We start from the raw sequence: 17161 nt of genomic DNA, 5'->3' as shown, positions 1-17161 counted from the left end.
AGATTATAATATTAATTTATATTTTTCCATGAGTTACAACAGAATCAAGTAATGATATATAATTAATTATGGAAATTTTAATGTTATGTGTACAATAATTTAAACAATTTTAAATGGAAGGCCGAATAATTCGGATCTAAATATTTAGAAACAAGATGAAGATATTTCAAATCACTCGAGTGTGTCACAACATCCACCAATTTCAATTATTGATAACTTGGAGGATAGCCACCATAAGGTGGTTGCTGTTGAGGTGGATATTGTTGTGGAGGATAACCTTGTTGAGGAGGATAACCACCATAAGGTTGTTGTTGAGGTGGATAACCATAAGGCTGTTGAGGTGGATAACCATAAGGTTGCTGTGGTGGATAGCCATACCCTTGTTGTGGAGGGTAACCTTGTTGTTGTGGATATCCGTATGGTTGTTGTTGTTGTTGAGGAAAACCTTGTGGTTGTTGTGGAGGTGGATTTTGTCTGATTTCATTCACAATCATTAAGTGTCACATTTTGAAATATATATTCATCGTCACTTACCCAAAATCTTCTGCCAACAATTCAACAGTCAACAATCCCTTCTTGGAATAGGTCAATTTCAAATCCACTCGTTCAGGAATACCACGTGACAATGTTCCCAAAGCAATGGTTGCTTTTCCAATGATATCATTTCCTCCAAATCGATCATAATCAAAAACTTCAAAAGTGATGGATTCCGTAGCAGCATTGACTGTTGGTGGAATATCAAAAAACAAGGTCGTATTCCATGTTGGATTACAAGTCTTATTGACATGATCAGTTTTATGACTCACTCCGGCTACGGTTGCTCTCACATAAGGATCTGTTATGGAATTGCCATGATGATCCGTGAGATCAAGATTAAAATAACATTTCCGATCATCATCATCATGTTTGTTCACAGTAATCATGATCATTGATATATATATTCGTTGTTTCAAATGGAAGAAAACAACAACACATACCTGAGGTACCTCCAACATCCTTTCCTTCGAGATCTCTTGCTGAAATGACGGTGACTTTAAGACGGCCCATGATTTAATGTTGTTATGAACAGATTTTGGTGGCTAAGTGTGTGTGTCTATTTTTTCTTGTGTGTATCAATTTCACACAAGTGCCCTTTTATGTCCAAATTATGTGAAATTCCAAAAGTGAACTTGTCGAAAAGAGTGCTCTTTTGGGATTTTTGGAGCACTTCTTCTTGGGTGTTTACAAGCAGGTGGTCCATGCATTTCGAACATTGTTGGAGGACAGAGTTGAATCTCTTTTTCAGTACCTTACAATGTTCTTCTCATAACAAAAAATGTCTCACCATCAAGACCATCATCATGATGATGATGAAATTGTTGAATTACATGAAGAAGAAATTACGGAACAATCAAAAGATATAAAAACAACGAACACAGCTGAAGTAAATCATGATGAAACTGATGAAGAATTACAAACACATCCACAAACACAACAACTGAACAACGATGAAGAAAAACCCAAAATTACCGAGATTGATATTTCTCAACATGAACACGATCCAAGGTTTTCCATGGATCAATCAGATATTTCTGCTCTGAGTAGAACGAATGGTGGTGATCCGAGAAGGATTGAATTTAAAGCACCTTTGGCCGGAGCTATTTTGAATTTAATATATTCAACCGTTTTCGTTATATTATCAATGATGGAAATTAAGTGGAAATTGGATTTTATTGAAAAGTATGATGATCATGATGATGATAAAATGGATGATGATCAAGTACAAGGCTTAACATTGATTGGTGTGTTTTGTTTAGTGGTCGGAGCTTTGATTAGCTTGATAGGTTCGTTGGTTGGAGTTGCAACTTGTTGTTGGCTTTGGAAGAAGGAACAAGTGATGAAATGGACGAATAGAACACAAAGAGCATTTGTGAATATTGCCTTGATAGGAGCTGCAGTGTGGTTGGCCTCAACGATTTTTTCAATCATTCCATTCGGAGCACTCTATCTCATCATGAATTGTACAGTTTCTATTGCTGACACGAATACAGTGAATGTGTTGCCAATTTTGGGAATTTTGTTGGGTGGAGTGTTTGTGGCATTTGCAATTCTATTGACGAGAAGAATATGGGTGAATAAGACCCATTTTGGTGATTATGGCTTGACTTTTCATTAATGTTGCAAAATTTGGTATTATTCATGATTCAACAAAAAATTGAATTCTCTCTCATTAATTTATTATCATTGTTAAATAACAAATCTTCAAACAAGACGACGATCTTTTCACATGACTGTCCAAATTTATTCTCTCTCTTGTTCTAAAGAAAAACTTAAAGCTTACTCATTCTTGAATGACCTCTCGGAACAGACGATGGAGATGTCAATGACTGTAAAACATCCAGAGCTGCTTTCTGACCTGTCTCCATTGCTCCATGAATGGTTGCAGGTGAATGTTGACAATACGCCTCTCCAGCAAAATAAATTTTCGAACCAATGGGTTGACTCAATACCACACGTGGCTGTTCAATGTAATGGATCTTGGAAGCATCGGTCGTGAGAGCAAAACTATAGGCACCTGCAACGTGATGAATGTGTTGCCAATTTCGAACATCTCCTCCCAAATATCCATCATTGTCATCATTCAAATGATAAGTCTTTTGAATGAATTTTCTAAAATGTTGTTTGATTTCTTCGTCGGTCATATGAAGAGCATTATCTGCTTTTCTGCTCATACTGAAACCAGTGATAATGTGACCATATTTTTTGCATTGTTCGTCAGAAGTACTTGAAAACCAATATTGTGCAATGATTGGATCTTCGTCACCAACGACCACGACGTTGACATTTGGCATTTGTTCTTTCCAGACTGGTCTCTTGTATCTTAAAAGAATTTTCATTCCACCGTGCATGTGGAATTGATTTTGAAGGAGATGTTTCTTTTGTGGAGACAAGTCTGGAGTAAATTTGATTTGTCTATTTCTTAAAATAGTCAATGGAACTGCCAAGATTACTTTTTCACACGTAATTTCACCATTGTTAAGCTTAATCACATTCTTGTCTGAATAATCAATGCTATGCACAAAATAATTCAATTTCAATTGTTTTTCCATGTTCACCAATCGAGTCAAATATGGAATAATTAAATCCATCGTATTTGCTCCTTCGACATGGAAGTTTAATTCACCAATATTTGTATCTTCTCCACTCAATTCCTCTTCTTGAGCTCCTTTTGCACTGTGCGTGTTGATACAGCTTGAATTGGTTTGAGCCAAAATAGAGTCAATGAGAGTGTGAAATTCTTTTGGAATATTTCTCCATTCGAGCCATTCCTTGAGAGACATGTCTTTTGATTTTTTCAATTCTTCGTCAGTGGTCAATTGCTCGAGTATTTCAAGTGTTTTTTGAGCCACAGGATGGTTAATTTCATAAATTTTTCCATCTTTGGAAAGTGTAAAAAAAATTGTAAAGTGTGAAAATTATCATTCACACATGAGAAATGAATAGAACATCAATTTCGACAATAAATTGTCGCTACTTACTGAGAAGAAAACCCAATCCACAGTCCTTTGGATTTGGTGCAGAATAATCAAAAACAACTTTCAATGGAATTTTCAACTTGTTAGCCAAAACATCCCACAAAATACTTCCTTCTCCGTGAACAAATTCGCCTTATTGTAACAATGATATATATATTTAAAAATTCATAGATGTTCATTGTTTTGAAAATTTTTCACATTCATCACGAATGCAATTTTTAGTAAATAATAAAAATTAAAAATTACAAATTGAAAGAAATATTTTCAATGATTGAATCATAAAATCATGGCATCAAATAGAACATATTAAAATGTAAACCTACCTCCGAGTTCAATTCCTCGTTCTTTATCAGAACAAACTCTTCCTCCAATTCTTTCACTTGCTTCTAAAATAATAAAATCATTTTGACCATTTTCGGCGAGAGTATTGGCAGCAGTCAATCCGGCCACACCACCACCAATGATACAAATTTTGTAATGAGAAGGTTGCTTGTTCATGTTCAGGAATTTTTTTTCTTTTCGAAAAATTCATTGACGTTTGGCAGAAGAATTAACAATTGACATTTACTTGTATTTTTAATAGACTTCTCAAGAAAGAGGATTATCAATTATTGCAATTTTTTATATTCATCTATATTCATCACGATTTCGAAATCATTAAAATTCAGAAGTTTTAAAAAAATGGAAAACATGAACCATCATCATGATTTGGAGAATAATATGATGGAAAAGGTAGGAGTCAATCAGATGATGAAAATAACGGCATTTAAAAACAAATGGGTGTTGAATTTAAATTTTGATTCCATCCGTGCGTTGAACGGACTCGGAACGATTGGTAATGCTTGTCATTGATTATTATACATATATTATTGGATAACATATTTCGTGGGTAAATGCCAACATTGGAATTGAAATTTAAATTATTCCTTATTATTATTATTGTCTAATATTTACCAATTAGGAAATTGATGATAGGGACCAAGCTGATTTGGAAAATCAACAACTCAATTCGTTGGCCTCTATGGATGAAGAACAAAGTAATTTAGAGTTCTATGAAAGCTCATTCTCAATTTTTACTCCATTGAAAGGAGATGAACCCAACAGCAATCATAGGAATACATCATCCTCATCCTTCACTCAATCCTCAACCCGAACCATTCAATCGTTCATATCTTCATTATTCAGTCATTCGATTACATGGCTCATCATGGTTTCAATTTTAACGATTTTACTTTGGCAATTACCTTCCGATGTTGGAAATTATATTATTTATCCATTTACAATATTTGGAACGTTTTGGCATGAATTGGGACATGCCACTACTGCTCTAGTTTGTGGCAACACGATTGAGTTTATCAAAATTGAAAGTAATGGAAGTGGATTAACGGTCTATCAAGATATGTCACAAAGCATGTTTTGCAACGCCTTAATAAGTGTGAATGGACCACTTGGACCAACATTTTTTGGATGTCTCATCATTTGTTTAAGTGTTGCATTTGTGAAACATGAATTATTTTCTAGAGTGTTAATTTCCACAATTGCCACGATTGTCTTACTCGTCACGATTCTGTTTATTCGAAAATCAATATTTGGGATGATCTTTCTACCAATAGTGTCTCTTGTGTTATACGGAATTGCAATCAAAGCACCAAAACCATTTGTGACCTTCTCGTTGCAGTTCATTGGCGTGCAAATGGCCATCTCCATGTATGAAAATTTAATGTATTTATTCTCAAAGATGAATGGAAAGTCTGATACTGGATCTGTGGAAGTGCTCTTCCGTGGTGTGATACCGTATTGGCTGGTTGCCATCTTTATTATTGTGATTAACATTGCATGCATTTCATTAAGCTTGTGGTTTGTCATTCGACATTCATTGAGCAATGCTGTTGCCAAGAAACCTGAAGCCAACGAACGATCTGGGACCATTCAACAATGATGAAATTCGAATAATCCCTTAAAGGTATCAACTACTATTACCTCCAACTATTTTGATGCGTGCTGGATACCGTACACGTGTGTTGGCGTGAATGCAATGAATGAAATCAAAACACCATTGCACAACAAGTAGTGTGTGGAGTAATGATTCTTCCACTCCATACGTTCATCCTAAAAACGAATTGACGTCGGCAAAATACGTTTTTGGAACACATGCAAATCGGTCGCCGGCATTCTATACCAAAATCCAATAAGCTTTGTAGATTATGGATTATGTGAATGAATCTAAAAACACAACATGGTTGAATCAACAATTCATTTCGTCACCGATCGTTTCAACCATTTTGTTTTTTGATCCATCTTCCCACTGACTCTTCAATGATTAAGCCATTCCGGTCAATTATCTCTCTGTGTTTAAACACACCACCACACCACTACTAACGCACCTAGAAAAAACAAATACCTTCTAGAATTGCCTTCGTCCCTGAACTTGTCATTGAGTTTTTGACAGCCGTGGCGTTTCATTTGGAAAGAGCAGCAGTTCTTACTATTCTGAAACACCAATTTAACAAATTCCGCTGCTTGCTACTACTATTTGTACTACAACACAACCCGACGACGACACACAAGAAAAATACTTGAACAACAACGTTTGAATTCACCGACCGGAGGGAACATCATCACCCGAGAGAATAGTACTCCAATGACTTCTTTTGGTGGTCGGAAGAAAAACAATAATTGCAACAATAACAACAACAACCATCATCATCATCATAACAACACATCACTCATGAACAGCAGCAAAGAAATTGTCGCTTCATCCAATGACATGATACAACAACCACCATCATCATTAAATACATCCATCCCACGACCGCCTTCATCATCATCATCGCCGTCGTCTTCATCATTCCATCATCAAGAGGAAACTAGTGGTTCATTAGCATGCTCCTCTCCATCTGACCTCACAACCACGATGGGATCTGATGCTTTGCTACAACAACTCTTACATAACCAAAAACGACAAGCTCAAATAGGCTCTAAATTATCCTTCCTTCCACTTCTCTTTGGAGTGACCTTTTGTTGGGATCGAGGCCCACTCTTGTTTTTTGTGTGCTCTCTGGGAGAGGTTGCGTTTCATTTCATGTTGAATGCTTACATGCGAAATCATGTCAAATCGGTGACGAGTTTTGTACAGCATAATTCATGTCGATTAGTAGTGATTATATTGTTGCAGTGGACATTGCAACTTTATTATGGACACTCGGTTCCATTGCATGTATTTCATACATACAAGATTTTAATATCAGCGAATGTGTTTTATTATAATTTAAAGATTTTTTGTGTAAATACGATTGTACTATTAGCTTCCAATTTGGTTGGGATGTATGTGGCGTTCACGCAAGAACGTGACAAGATGAGTGAAGACCAAATACATGCATTTTACCAGAGAATTGTGGAAGTATTCATTTTGCAATACTCAATGATCGTTGGAGCGTATTTATTTTCTAGTTTCATGTCAAGCACAATGCTCGAAAGTTGCCAAAAACAAGAGGAAGTGACACGAGAACGAATGAAAAATAGTGAAAAAACAAAATTTATTGCGAATTTGAGTCATGAAGCGAGAAATCCATTGCATTGCATTATGGGAAGTTTACAAGTGTTGAATCACCATTTTGAGGGAGAGAAATGTGTGGATGGGTGTAAACATTGTTTTTTGACCAATAGCGCCATTCAAGAAGTTATGGAAGATATTAAGGAAAATGCAACCTTGTTATTGCACATTCTATCATCTTCTTTGCAAATGAGTTCATTGGAAATGGGAAAAATCAAATTGAAACATGAACCGTTTAATTTGAAAGTTCTTTTGGATTCATTGATTGGAGTTTTTTCACAATTGGCTCATGAGAAACACATTTCATTGCATAGTTTTTTCAATGTCTCCAAAGTTCCACAATTATTGAAGGGTGACTCTGTTCGATTGAGTCAAATCATCATGAATATTATTTCCAATGCCATCAAATACACGAAAAAGGGTTATGTGAGAGTGAATTGTGACTTGGCCAATGATGAAGATTTGAAAAGTTTTGATCATGAATTATTGAAAGAATCCAATCATGAAAACACGACGCAAAAGAAGACATTTGTGAAACTTGAATTTATTGACACTGGTTGTGGTATTCCCAAGAGCAAATTCAACAACTGTTTCAACCCTATCACATCATTGATGATCAGAAACAAAACGAAGATTACTCTCTCGGATTTGAAAATTATTTCAACCATTCAGAGAATATGAACAAGTTAAGTGACGGTGGTAGCAGTTTGATTCATACGAATAGAAATGGGCTTGGTTTAAGTATTACCAAATTACTTGTCAACAAAATGCATGGCCAAATCAAAGTGAGCAGTGCACTCAATGTTGGAACAACAGTCACCATTCTATTGCCACTCGAAAATACTCTCAACGACAGTTCAGAAGTCATTTCCGAAATTTTACGAGGAGACGATGTCAAAGACATGCACGTATTAGTTATTGACGACGATGAATGTTTTCAAAATGTGTTACAAAGTTATTTGAAACTCTTCCATAAGGTTCGAAAAATTGATTGCATTTCCTCTGTCGAGTCTCTTGCAACACAATCATTACTTGATACCAGCTCGGTGAAGGTCATTTTCGTTTCAGAAAGTGACTATTCTCGTGCGACACAAATATTGTCAAGCATGTCTAACAAAGATCATACTATCGTTACCATTCCAACCATTTTCAAAGGCTCTCAAAGATCTTATTCCAATTTAAAGTATCTGACCAAACCTGTTAAATTTCCAGAGCTTGTGGACGTCTTGTCGAATGACAAAATTTTGTTGAAGGAGAATTCTGCAAAACTATCCTTGTGTGATGGCTATGTTGCAACACCATCACGTGACCATCATGATGATGAGGTATGGAATGAGAGCAGAACTGCCAAAACACAAGTCTCATCCCAAGATTTAAATCTCAGTACCTCAACCATAAGGATGCATGAACCATCAACTCAGAATAGCATGAAAAATATTCCCTTTGATTTTGGATCAAATTCAGTACTCATTGCGGATGACAATGCAGTGAATCGAAAAGTATTGGTGAAAATGTTACAAATTATTGGATTCAAAGATATTGACACTTCGAATGATGGAATGGAATGTTTTGAAAAATTCAAACAAAAATCATATCATTTGGTCTTGTTGGATTGTTTCATGCCCATTTTGAGTGGACGAGAAGCATGTGAAATGATTCGAAATTTAGAAAAACAAACTCAAGTCAAGAGACGCGTACCCATTATTGCCATTACTGCCAATACATGGGAACCGAGGGACACTTTGCTTTCACAAGGTTTTGATGATGTCGTTTACAAACCAGTGATTTTGGAACAATTTCAACAGCTGTTACTGAAACACCTTGACCATTCCAGTAGCCAACAACAACAATTATGATCTCATCTTGGATCAAGTAGACCAAGATTGTACCTTAATAAATGTTAATTGATCCCAATGGATGGGTTTACATGGCAATTACGAAAGGTTTTAGCCTGAGATAAGATGAACACACTGCAGAGATGCTTGATCATTTGTAACTGAAGTAATAATTTTAATAATACAATGCTGTGTCTTCCGCGTCCAATGAAATATATTTACTTCATCAACACTTGTCTGGCTTTGTTTTGATCGTTCGAGAAACCAAACTTGCTCACCACAGTTTCAGCATTTTGCATACGATCATAGATGTGACTAGCAATCAACTCGAGAGCCTTCATCTTATCATTATCAAATCCAAAGCATGAGAGAATATTAGCAGCATCGGAGCAAGTCATGGTTGCCACATTATTGGTCGATTTCAGTTGAGTCAAAGCCTTAATCTTATCATTGTCAAATCCAAAGGCTTGCAAAATGGATACAATTTCGTGAGCGAATACAGGTCCGAATTGAGAGGATGAATAGGTTTGAACAGCCTTAACCTTATCGCTATCAAAGGAAGCTCCTTGCACAGCAGCAAGGATTTGCTTACCCAAGTTGGATGATCCCGAAGTGGTTGTAGTGGTGGTAGTAAAGCTCACATGTTGTTGAGGTGGTTGATAGGAAGTGGTGTTCATATACATTTGTGGTTGTTGTTGAGGTGGAGGTACATTCATTCCAACATTCATTCCCATCATGGGCATTCCCATATTCATATTAACACCCATACCCATTCCATTGGAATCAAAACCAACGCTCATACCAACACCAGGTTGCATAGGTGGTTGCATTCCGAATCCCATATTCACATTCATTTGGGGTGGTTGTTGGTGAGGAGGTTGTCCGTTAAAACCCATATTGAAATTCATGGTGCTTGTGGAGAGGTGAGTTTGGAGAAAGATCTTTTGTTTGAAATGAGCTGTTTGTGTGCCAGCCAAGGTTTTGAATTGTTTTTTTTGGAGTTTCGGCCGATGAGTCTACGCTGGCGTGTGTGATTTTAAAGGACGGAAACTTGGTTTCGCATTGGATAACGATTGAAAACACGTAACCTTGTAAAACCTGACAGCGAATCAATCTCATGCAATGAAAGTTTTGAACGGCTCACCACAAATTTTCAAAAACTTTACTGAACTTTCGCTTGCAAGAATTTATTAAAGCTTGACCTTCTGTTGTGTAGGCTAGAATACGTGAGCAGAGTCGTACAAGGTCCGTATTGATGATGAAAGGAATTGATGTCTTTAAAAGGACTGATTTATCTTTGAAATCTTTCAAAAAATTATTGTAAACGTGGTTTCTTGTTGCGTGGTTGAACCTAAATTTCAAAAAGATAAATTTGGCATCTCGGAAACACCTTGTGCTGTGTTTCCGTGTCTGATGATCAACTTGGTTGAATTCTGTAAATAGCAAGCAGCAACATTGGCACTCATCATCATTAACTGACTTTTTTAGTATCTATTTCATACCCGACTGGTAACAACGTTCTTGCCATCATCATCCTTTTTAAAAAATATGGGCAATCATTTTGCTAACCGTTTCTCTTCTTCTTCTCGGAATACTCATCATCATGATACGGCCAACAACAACAATACAAGTTCTACATCATCACCTTCTTCTTCTTCTCACTATCGCAATAGATTTAGAATGATTTCTGAATCCAATGGCGGAACTGAGAATTTATCCAGTAGAAATGCTGCAGATTTTCTCAAATTACGGAAACGAAGTAATAGTACCAATACGTATCGAAAGAATAATAATAACAAACAACCATCAACGACAACAACACCATCAACACCCTCCAACCAAGAGAAGAATGGAACAACATTATTAAATAATCCGAGGGTGATTGTAGAAGAGCCGAGCGGAAATACCCAATCACCAGTAGCTACCACCTCGAGCCAATCGGTGGGTGTATTGCCATATCATGGACATCATCGAAAGACCACGAGTCAACCACCACCGTTATCGTTGATTATGAATACATCATCCTCTCCTCACTCTTACCAAAACCATAATTATTTATTGTACAATTATACATTGGCTTCTTCCGCTCCTGCTAGCCCAATACTGAATAATTATTCCCTGTCACCGATTAGCAATAATGGCGGAATCATGTCGACGACATCATCACCATCGAATAGAGACTCAAATTTTATTTCTTCAAGCGCGTTCAGTAATACAGGTTATGACACACATAGTTCTTTGAATGGTAGCAGTGCCGGTGACACAAACGGACAGTCGTTGACTACCATGTTCACACCACAGCAACGAGTGGTACATGAGAAATTACGACAAACCTTTCCTTCCATGAAAAATGTTCCAGATTATTTTTTGTCCTACTTTTCAATTGTTCTTTCAGATGAAGTGACATTACGAGAGACAATTTTCTCAAGCGGAAATGACATTTCATTCTATTTGGAGATGCAATCGAAAATTGAGGAGCTGTTTTTGAATGAAGAGGACGAAAAAAACTATGGAAAATCACCAATTGGTGGCTCACATTCTCAAAATTTAGTTTCCACACCTTCCTCTTCCTATACAAAATCTCCAATTATGCACAATTCTCATCAACAAAGTAGTTTTGATAGCGCCAATTGGGGAATGCAAATGACTGAAGATGGAGATGTGAGCTATTCCAATAATTATTCGATGGGCTATCTGACAAATTCTGAGGACTTCAATGAAAATATTACAAGTAATATGGGAGATATTGGATTGGGAAATAATGAAGTTTCATCCTCAATTATTAATTATCAGAGAGACTTTTTGAATCCTTTTCACATTATGGATCGTACAGAATTACCAATTCGATTTCTCATTTTACCAAGAATTTTAAAGAATGCCTTTTATGCCAAACATGAAGTTGCGCAAATGGTGTCCCCAATTTTTTCTAACAGAAATAGTTTGCATTTCAGAGATGCTTTTATTCAATCCAACGAGTTTGTGATATTTGCAGTGGTGGGTTTTTGGATATTGGAGTTCTTGCCTTCCTCTAGCATTATCATTCCAAAATTAATTTATGCTTCATCGGAGCTCTTTTCCAACATACAAAGCATTCCTGTGGTAGCAACTATCAATAATTCTGATGGCTCTGCCATGAACGCTGTCGCTAATACCATCATTCGATGGAACACTGGAAAGAAAAATCCAGACCTAAGTTATATGCATTTTATTGACGATTTATTAGAATCTCTTTCTGTAAATTTTAAATGGAAGCATAATTTTACTTTCACGAATTTTAGAAATCACATTTACAACCTAGAATGGCAAATACCAAGCCATTATAATTTACTAAAGGTTCCTACACTCACCAACTCATCCCAGATCAGAATGAAAAGTTTGGAAGATTTTGAAGCTGTTATTCCAAAACTAATGCTCACGGTGAGCAATGAGATGATTATTTCAAAAGGAGCTTGTGATTACCTGTCATGCATTCAAAAGTCGTTCAGTGAGGATTATTTCACACTTAGTACCATAAGGGCTGCATTACTCTTGAAGGAATTTGTGATTTAGGAATTCTGAATGTAGTTGTACACTATCTAGATAAAATATTTGATTGTATGTTTTGTGTAAAGCAGTAATGTCTTCACTTCTCATTGCAAAGAACTCATTATGCTCATTTCGAAAAGTCAATTCATTGTTTGTTGAGTTTTGCATTTTGAACACTAGAGGAACCATCTGTTTTGGGATGTTTTTTCCGTTTCTGTCCTTTCTTTTTCTTCGTTGGCTCTGAAGCTGATGTTGCAGCAGATGGTTGTTGTCTATGGTTGTTATTTCCTTTCTTTCTTTGTGTTTGAACATTAGTAATATTAGTATTGGCCCTAGGGTATTTGGAATTGTCGTGAGGAGGGAATTTCTTGTTGTGCAATGATTTGTGATGAAATTTGTTTTGCATGAAATTTCGTTTTTGTGGTTTCAAGTCCTTTCTAGATTCAGGCATTTCAAACAACATGCTTGCCAGTGAGCTGTATTTCCACTCTCCTAAAGTTGTTTTACGAAATGTTTTCCTGTCTTCTTCATCAGTAATGACAATATTATTCGAATCAATATATTTGCTATCATCCATTTGTTGTTCACAGTGACACTTCTCAACAATGGAGCAATCTTGTTGATCCATAAATGTGTTAAATGGAAGAGACAAACCAGGAGCTACTTGGATCTTAAGGGGCTCTTTGAGGCAGGATCCAACTTTGGTATTACAATTTTTACAATATAATCGCAATAATTTTCCAGCATCACGTTCTCGTTTGGAGACATCTTTCATTTGAGATAGTTCAGATTCTTCAATTTTTTTACAAATAAATTCTTGTTCGAGAGGGGAATTTTCCATAAAACATAATGTTGGAATGAGAGTTTTTTCCTCTTCTTGTCTTTTGTCATCTTCTTGCTCGTCCTTCATTCTATATTCTTGATGAAATCGTGGCATGAATGCAACATTTCTTCTTCTATTGTCATTATCTAATTTCAATACTCCGAATGTGAATGGATGATTTGTAAATCGTTCAGGAAATTCCATGTGTTCTTGTTCGGGTAATCTTGACGGAGGTAAAAAGGTTGCAAATAAATAATTACATTTCGAGCAGACCATCAAGAATGAATGTTTTGAGAGTAAATGATCATGTTGGGTTGTTGAGGAAGAATTACCATGCGCTACATTAGGCTCTTGTTGATTGATTTTTGTTTTTGGTGAATCCATCGAGATGTTGTTAAGTAAATGATTGGATTCAAGCATTGGTTCATGATTTAATGAATGAGCAGCCTCCAAAGTATCACTTGCTACAGGACGATTAATTCCGATGGTTGCTTCATCATGTACGTGAATTGTATCTATTAAAGGATGTAATTTTGTTTCTTTGGATGATGGATCTGAAATAGGAATGGATGAACATGGATCATCCGATGACACAGACAATGTAGACAAGTCGGTACATAATTGATGTTCATTCGTTGGAAACCATGCCAATTCATCTTCATCATCATGATGATCTTCAATTATCTGTTCCGCGCTGATGTTATGGTTTTGGTTGTCATCATGTTTACGAGAAGAATCAAAGTAAAAGAAATACAAATACACTCCGCCCAACACCATGATGACTATTGCCAATAATCCTACTCCGGATAAAGATTCAAAAACATGTTGCATCAACATCTCCGAAGAAGTGTGAAGTGGTTGCATTTTTTTCTTGACCATTTTATAACCATGGTTGCCCTTAATGCTTTCATTATGAAATAATAAATTAATGATTTAATTCATTGGAAAGAGTTTGAAAAAGAATTGGAGAATGCTGTATGTTAATGTGCAAAACGAGCTTATTGATAAATAATGATGGCAGATTGAGCTGCATATTGCAAAAGATCATGTTCAGCTTGTCCAAGACCAAAAGATGTCTCTAAAGTGGCACACAACATCACGTTGAGTCCTTTTGGCTTGAAAATGTATAATACATGATCCACTTGAGCAAATCCAATTCTCTTGGTGAAGGAATAATGATATCGGGAAACGGAATCAAAAGCAACTCCAAAATTTGATGTCACATCTTGGTTTTTTTCCAAAATTATTACACCATTCATTGCTTCTGATGACAACTTGTGATGAACCATAGTTTCATAAAGAGTCTGTGTTAACTGAAAATCTTCCTCTGTTTTCGAACAGACCTTCTGGTATACAATTGACAAAATTTCAACATGCTCTGTATCGGCACCTAAACATCGATCCGACCAGAAATCAGCTTCGTAGTGGGTGTGAGAACTCTTATTTACAGTTTGCATTTTCTATTCGTACATACAAATTAATATATCAAAATGATTTCAATTAAGAATGCAAATGCTTACCTTTGGCTTCCATTGTTGTGGAAGATAAATTACCAAGTTTCGGCTCACTGAATGTTTAGTCCAATCCTTAATATGTTCATGAACATCGGACTGAGTATTGACCTCATTGGGCAAGCTTGTAGAAACAGCATGACTATTAATCTTATTGGTGGCATTCCACTGAGAAAGCTCAATTCGTTCAGGGCAATGAGACTCTTCAAGAAACCGAGCAGCAGCAAAATGCTCATCTCTTTCAATTCGTACAAGCACTTCTAAATATCCAACAATTTTTTCTTCCTCTGACTGTAACGAAAAGCTTGCGTTATTGTGATTTGAACTGTTATTACTGTTTGGAGAGGTATTGTTCTGCTCGGCATCATCAGAATCGTCATGAGCATCTAAATCGGATTGGCTTGAAGAGACAGACGACAATCCATTTTTACCCTTCTTCGAAGAACAAATGGTTCTCATATTCACTTTCACTGTTTTGTCATTATTGATCGCTTGCAAATCGTCACCATCGATTAATAACGATCCTTCAGCAAGTTTTTTCTATTTGTGAGTGAACGAAAAGTAAAATTGTACAGCTCTAGGCAATAATTGATGGAAATCATAAAAACTTACATCCTTCCTTATTGATCTGGCCTCCATGAGAGTAAACCAAAATCTGACCTGATGCATGGTCAACTCAATTTCTGGAAATTCAAAATCTTGATTCCATTGATAGAGAAATTCTGTAAAGGCGTCACCTTCTTGTTCGTCCTCAATTTGAGAATGAGAGACTGCACTTGTCATGGCCTCAATATCTTCGAGATTTTCTTGACTGTTCGCTGCAGACAAGGCTGAAACATTTGAATCATGATCGACCATTGTAGCATGCTCCTCACCTTGAAATAACGACGAATTTCCATTCTCATTCAAATCCTCACCAAAGTTTTTCATTAAAAACGTGCCACGACTTTTAACTCGTTTCATTGTATTCTTTTTTGTGCATTCTCCCTTTTGAGAGCTACTTCCTGCTTGTTGTATCATGACATAGGTTTTCCTATGATCTAATCGTTCCAAGCAACCCAGAGAAGGTGAAGGATGAAGCTGTGGTTGAGAGGTAACATGAGGCATTTCCGATGACGATACAACATGAGAGATGTTCTCATGTTGCAACGGATGATGGGAGTTGAGAGTTGTAGTGTTGTTCATATGATTGCCATTGTTATTGACATTGGTTCGAGGTGAGGCTGGTGTGTCAGCAGCCACTAGTAATTCATCGAGCTTGGCAATGAAATGTCCTCTCACGACTCTGATTTTAATACGATCTCCTTTCGTGAACACCATGATCTCGTTGTTATTTCATCAATGAGGTGGTGGTCGTTTCCGAAACGGTTTTTTTTTCTTTAAAGTTCTGTTGATGGTTGATGGCCACGAATCAGTGCTCCCGTGAACGAAACCAAACGAGCTCGTGTTGTTGAGGAGAAAGATGAAACACTCCAAAAGAACACTACAGAATGAATTCAAACACCTCGTGTTTCTGCAACAAGTTAAAGGGTTGAATCACTTTTTTTTTGTGTTTATTTTGCATTAAATATGTTGGCGGATGAATGGACTTTTTCGCAGTCGCTGAAATGGGAAGAATTGGTTCATTGTGCGCATAACAGGGTGGTGCTCTTTTTTTACCTTAAAAAACGGCGAAACCCGAAGGCATCTACAGTTGCTCAAGTAGCTTGAAAATCACGGAGCCTGTGTTTACAATATTGTGAAATGTTGCGATTTAGACACTATGATTTTCGAATGAAACTCTTGCAAAAGGCAGAAATGCGTGGATGCAAGGTACATGTTGTCACAGAACAATACACATCGAAAACGTGTGGAAAATGTTCAATGATCAAGGAAGACCTTTCTGGAAGCAAATGGTTTCATTGCAATCATTGTCACTTCCACATCCCTCGTGACGGTAATGGAGCAAGAAATAATTACCATCATTTATTACACTGGTAAGTTGAAGAGACAACTAAAATGATTCATCATTCGGGCCATAGATCTATATAATAATAACTATGTGATTATCATTCTGTCAAGATGATAATTCCGTCTCTCGTGTGAGAGATGAGTATGTGATCGGAGCACTTTAAAACACCAAAAAATCATTGTTATCATTGATGGAGTATGGTGTGCTCTCCGAGTAAGTGTTGTTGTTGTTCATTATTTTTAACGCGTGTGACTTTTTAATTTTGTAAAGATTTTATCACGGGTGGCCAACTCCTTCAGTAAAAATGACCAAGATGCGAGACAAGATTCTTCGCGAGCGGACAAGGTATTTCACCTCATTTTTCAACCCCGACGATTTTCGAAAATTGTTATCAGAGATAGTTAAACACAACAAACAAGCCTTCAATAAATCTGATTTCTTGAGAGTA

General features: G+C 36.5%; 10 protein-coding genes across 10 annotated transcripts; 5 read left to right on the top strand and 5 right to left on the bottom strand.

Annotated features, from left to right (window-relative positions):
- Positions 1-206: 206 nt before the first annotated feature.
- Positions 207-1047, bottom strand: C9374_005235 (uncharacterized protein; the record flags this gene model as incomplete). The annotated part of the gene is made up of 3 exons (XM_044694963.1): positions 207-474; positions 535-835; positions 978-1047. The coding sequence occupies 3 exons, from the start codon at positions 1045-1047 to the stop codon at positions 207-209; spliced, it is 639 nt and encodes a 212-aa protein (XP_044548334.1).
- A 268-nt stretch (positions 1048-1315) lies between these two features.
- On the top strand, positions 1316-2155 carry C9374_005234 (uncharacterized protein; the record flags this gene model as incomplete). The annotated part of the gene is made up of 1 exon (XM_044694962.1): positions 1316-2155. The coding sequence occupies one exon, from the start codon at positions 1316-1318 to the stop codon at positions 2153-2155; it is 840 nt and encodes a 279-aa protein (XP_044548333.1).
- A 154-nt stretch (positions 2156-2309) lies between these two features.
- On the bottom strand, positions 2310-4013 carry C9374_005233 (uncharacterized protein; the record flags this gene model as incomplete). Its single annotated transcript, XM_044694961.1, has 3 exons — positions 2310-3418; positions 3519-3647; positions 3839-4013. 3 exons carry the CDS (start codon positions 4011-4013, stop codon positions 2310-2312), a joined length of 1413 nt encoding a protein of 470 aa, XP_044548332.1.
- A 183-nt stretch (positions 4014-4196) lies between these two features.
- On the top strand, positions 4197-5454 carry C9374_005232 (uncharacterized protein; the record flags this gene model as incomplete). The annotated part of the gene is made up of 2 exons (XM_044694960.1): positions 4197-4247; positions 4477-5454. The coding sequence occupies 2 exons, from the start codon at positions 4197-4199 to the stop codon at positions 5452-5454; spliced, it is 1029 nt and encodes a 342-aa protein (XP_044548331.1).
- Positions 5455-6243: 789 nt separating this feature from the next.
- C9374_005231 (uncharacterized protein) lies at positions 6244-7749 on the top strand (the record flags this gene model as incomplete). The annotated part of the gene is made up of 1 exon (XM_044694959.1): positions 6244-7749. The coding sequence occupies one exon, from the start codon at positions 6244-6246 to the stop codon at positions 7747-7749; it is 1506 nt and encodes a 501-aa protein (XP_044548330.1).
- Positions 7750-7835: 86 nt separating this feature from the next.
- On the top strand, positions 7836-8924 carry C9374_005230 (uncharacterized protein; the record flags this gene model as incomplete). Its single annotated transcript, XM_044694958.1, has 1 exon — positions 7836-8924. One exon carries the CDS (start codon positions 7836-7838, stop codon positions 8922-8924), a length of 1089 nt encoding a protein of 362 aa, XP_044548329.1.
- Positions 8925-9121: 197 nt separating this feature from the next.
- On the bottom strand, positions 9122-9811 carry C9374_005229 (uncharacterized protein; the record flags this gene model as incomplete). The annotated part of the gene is made up of 1 exon (XM_044694956.1): positions 9122-9811. One exon carries the CDS (start codon positions 9809-9811, stop codon positions 9122-9124), a length of 690 nt encoding a protein of 229 aa, XP_044548328.1.
- A 640-nt stretch (positions 9812-10451) lies between these two features.
- Positions 10452-12452, top strand: C9374_005228 (uncharacterized protein; the record flags this gene model as incomplete). Its single annotated transcript, XM_044694955.1, has 1 exon — positions 10452-12452. The coding sequence occupies one exon, from the start codon at positions 10452-10454 to the stop codon at positions 12450-12452; it is 2001 nt and encodes a 666-aa protein (XP_044548327.1).
- A 121-nt stretch (positions 12453-12573) lies between these two features.
- Positions 12574-14115, bottom strand: C9374_005227 (uncharacterized protein; the record flags this gene model as incomplete). Its single annotated transcript, XM_044694954.1, has 1 exon — positions 12574-14115. The coding sequence occupies one exon, from the start codon at positions 14113-14115 to the stop codon at positions 12574-12576; it is 1542 nt and encodes a 513-aa protein (XP_044548326.1).
- Positions 14116-14249: 134 nt separating this feature from the next.
- C9374_005226 (uncharacterized protein) lies at positions 14250-16082 on the bottom strand (the record flags this gene model as incomplete). The annotated part of the gene is made up of 3 exons (XM_044694953.1): positions 14250-14711; positions 14772-15302; positions 15375-16082. 3 exons carry the CDS (start codon positions 16080-16082, stop codon positions 14250-14252), a joined length of 1701 nt encoding a protein of 566 aa, XP_044548325.1.
- Between the last annotated feature and the right edge of the window lie 1079 nt (positions 16083-17161).

This window comes from Naegleria lovaniensis (genome assembly GCF_003324165.1).
Source record: "Naegleria lovaniensis strain ATCC 30569 chromosome Unknown tig023, whole genome shotgun sequence".
NCBI lineage: Eukaryota > Heterolobosea > Eutetramitea > Acrasida > Naegleriidae > Naegleria > Naegleria lovaniensis.
This window is presented reverse-complemented; position numbering and strand designations above follow the sequence as displayed.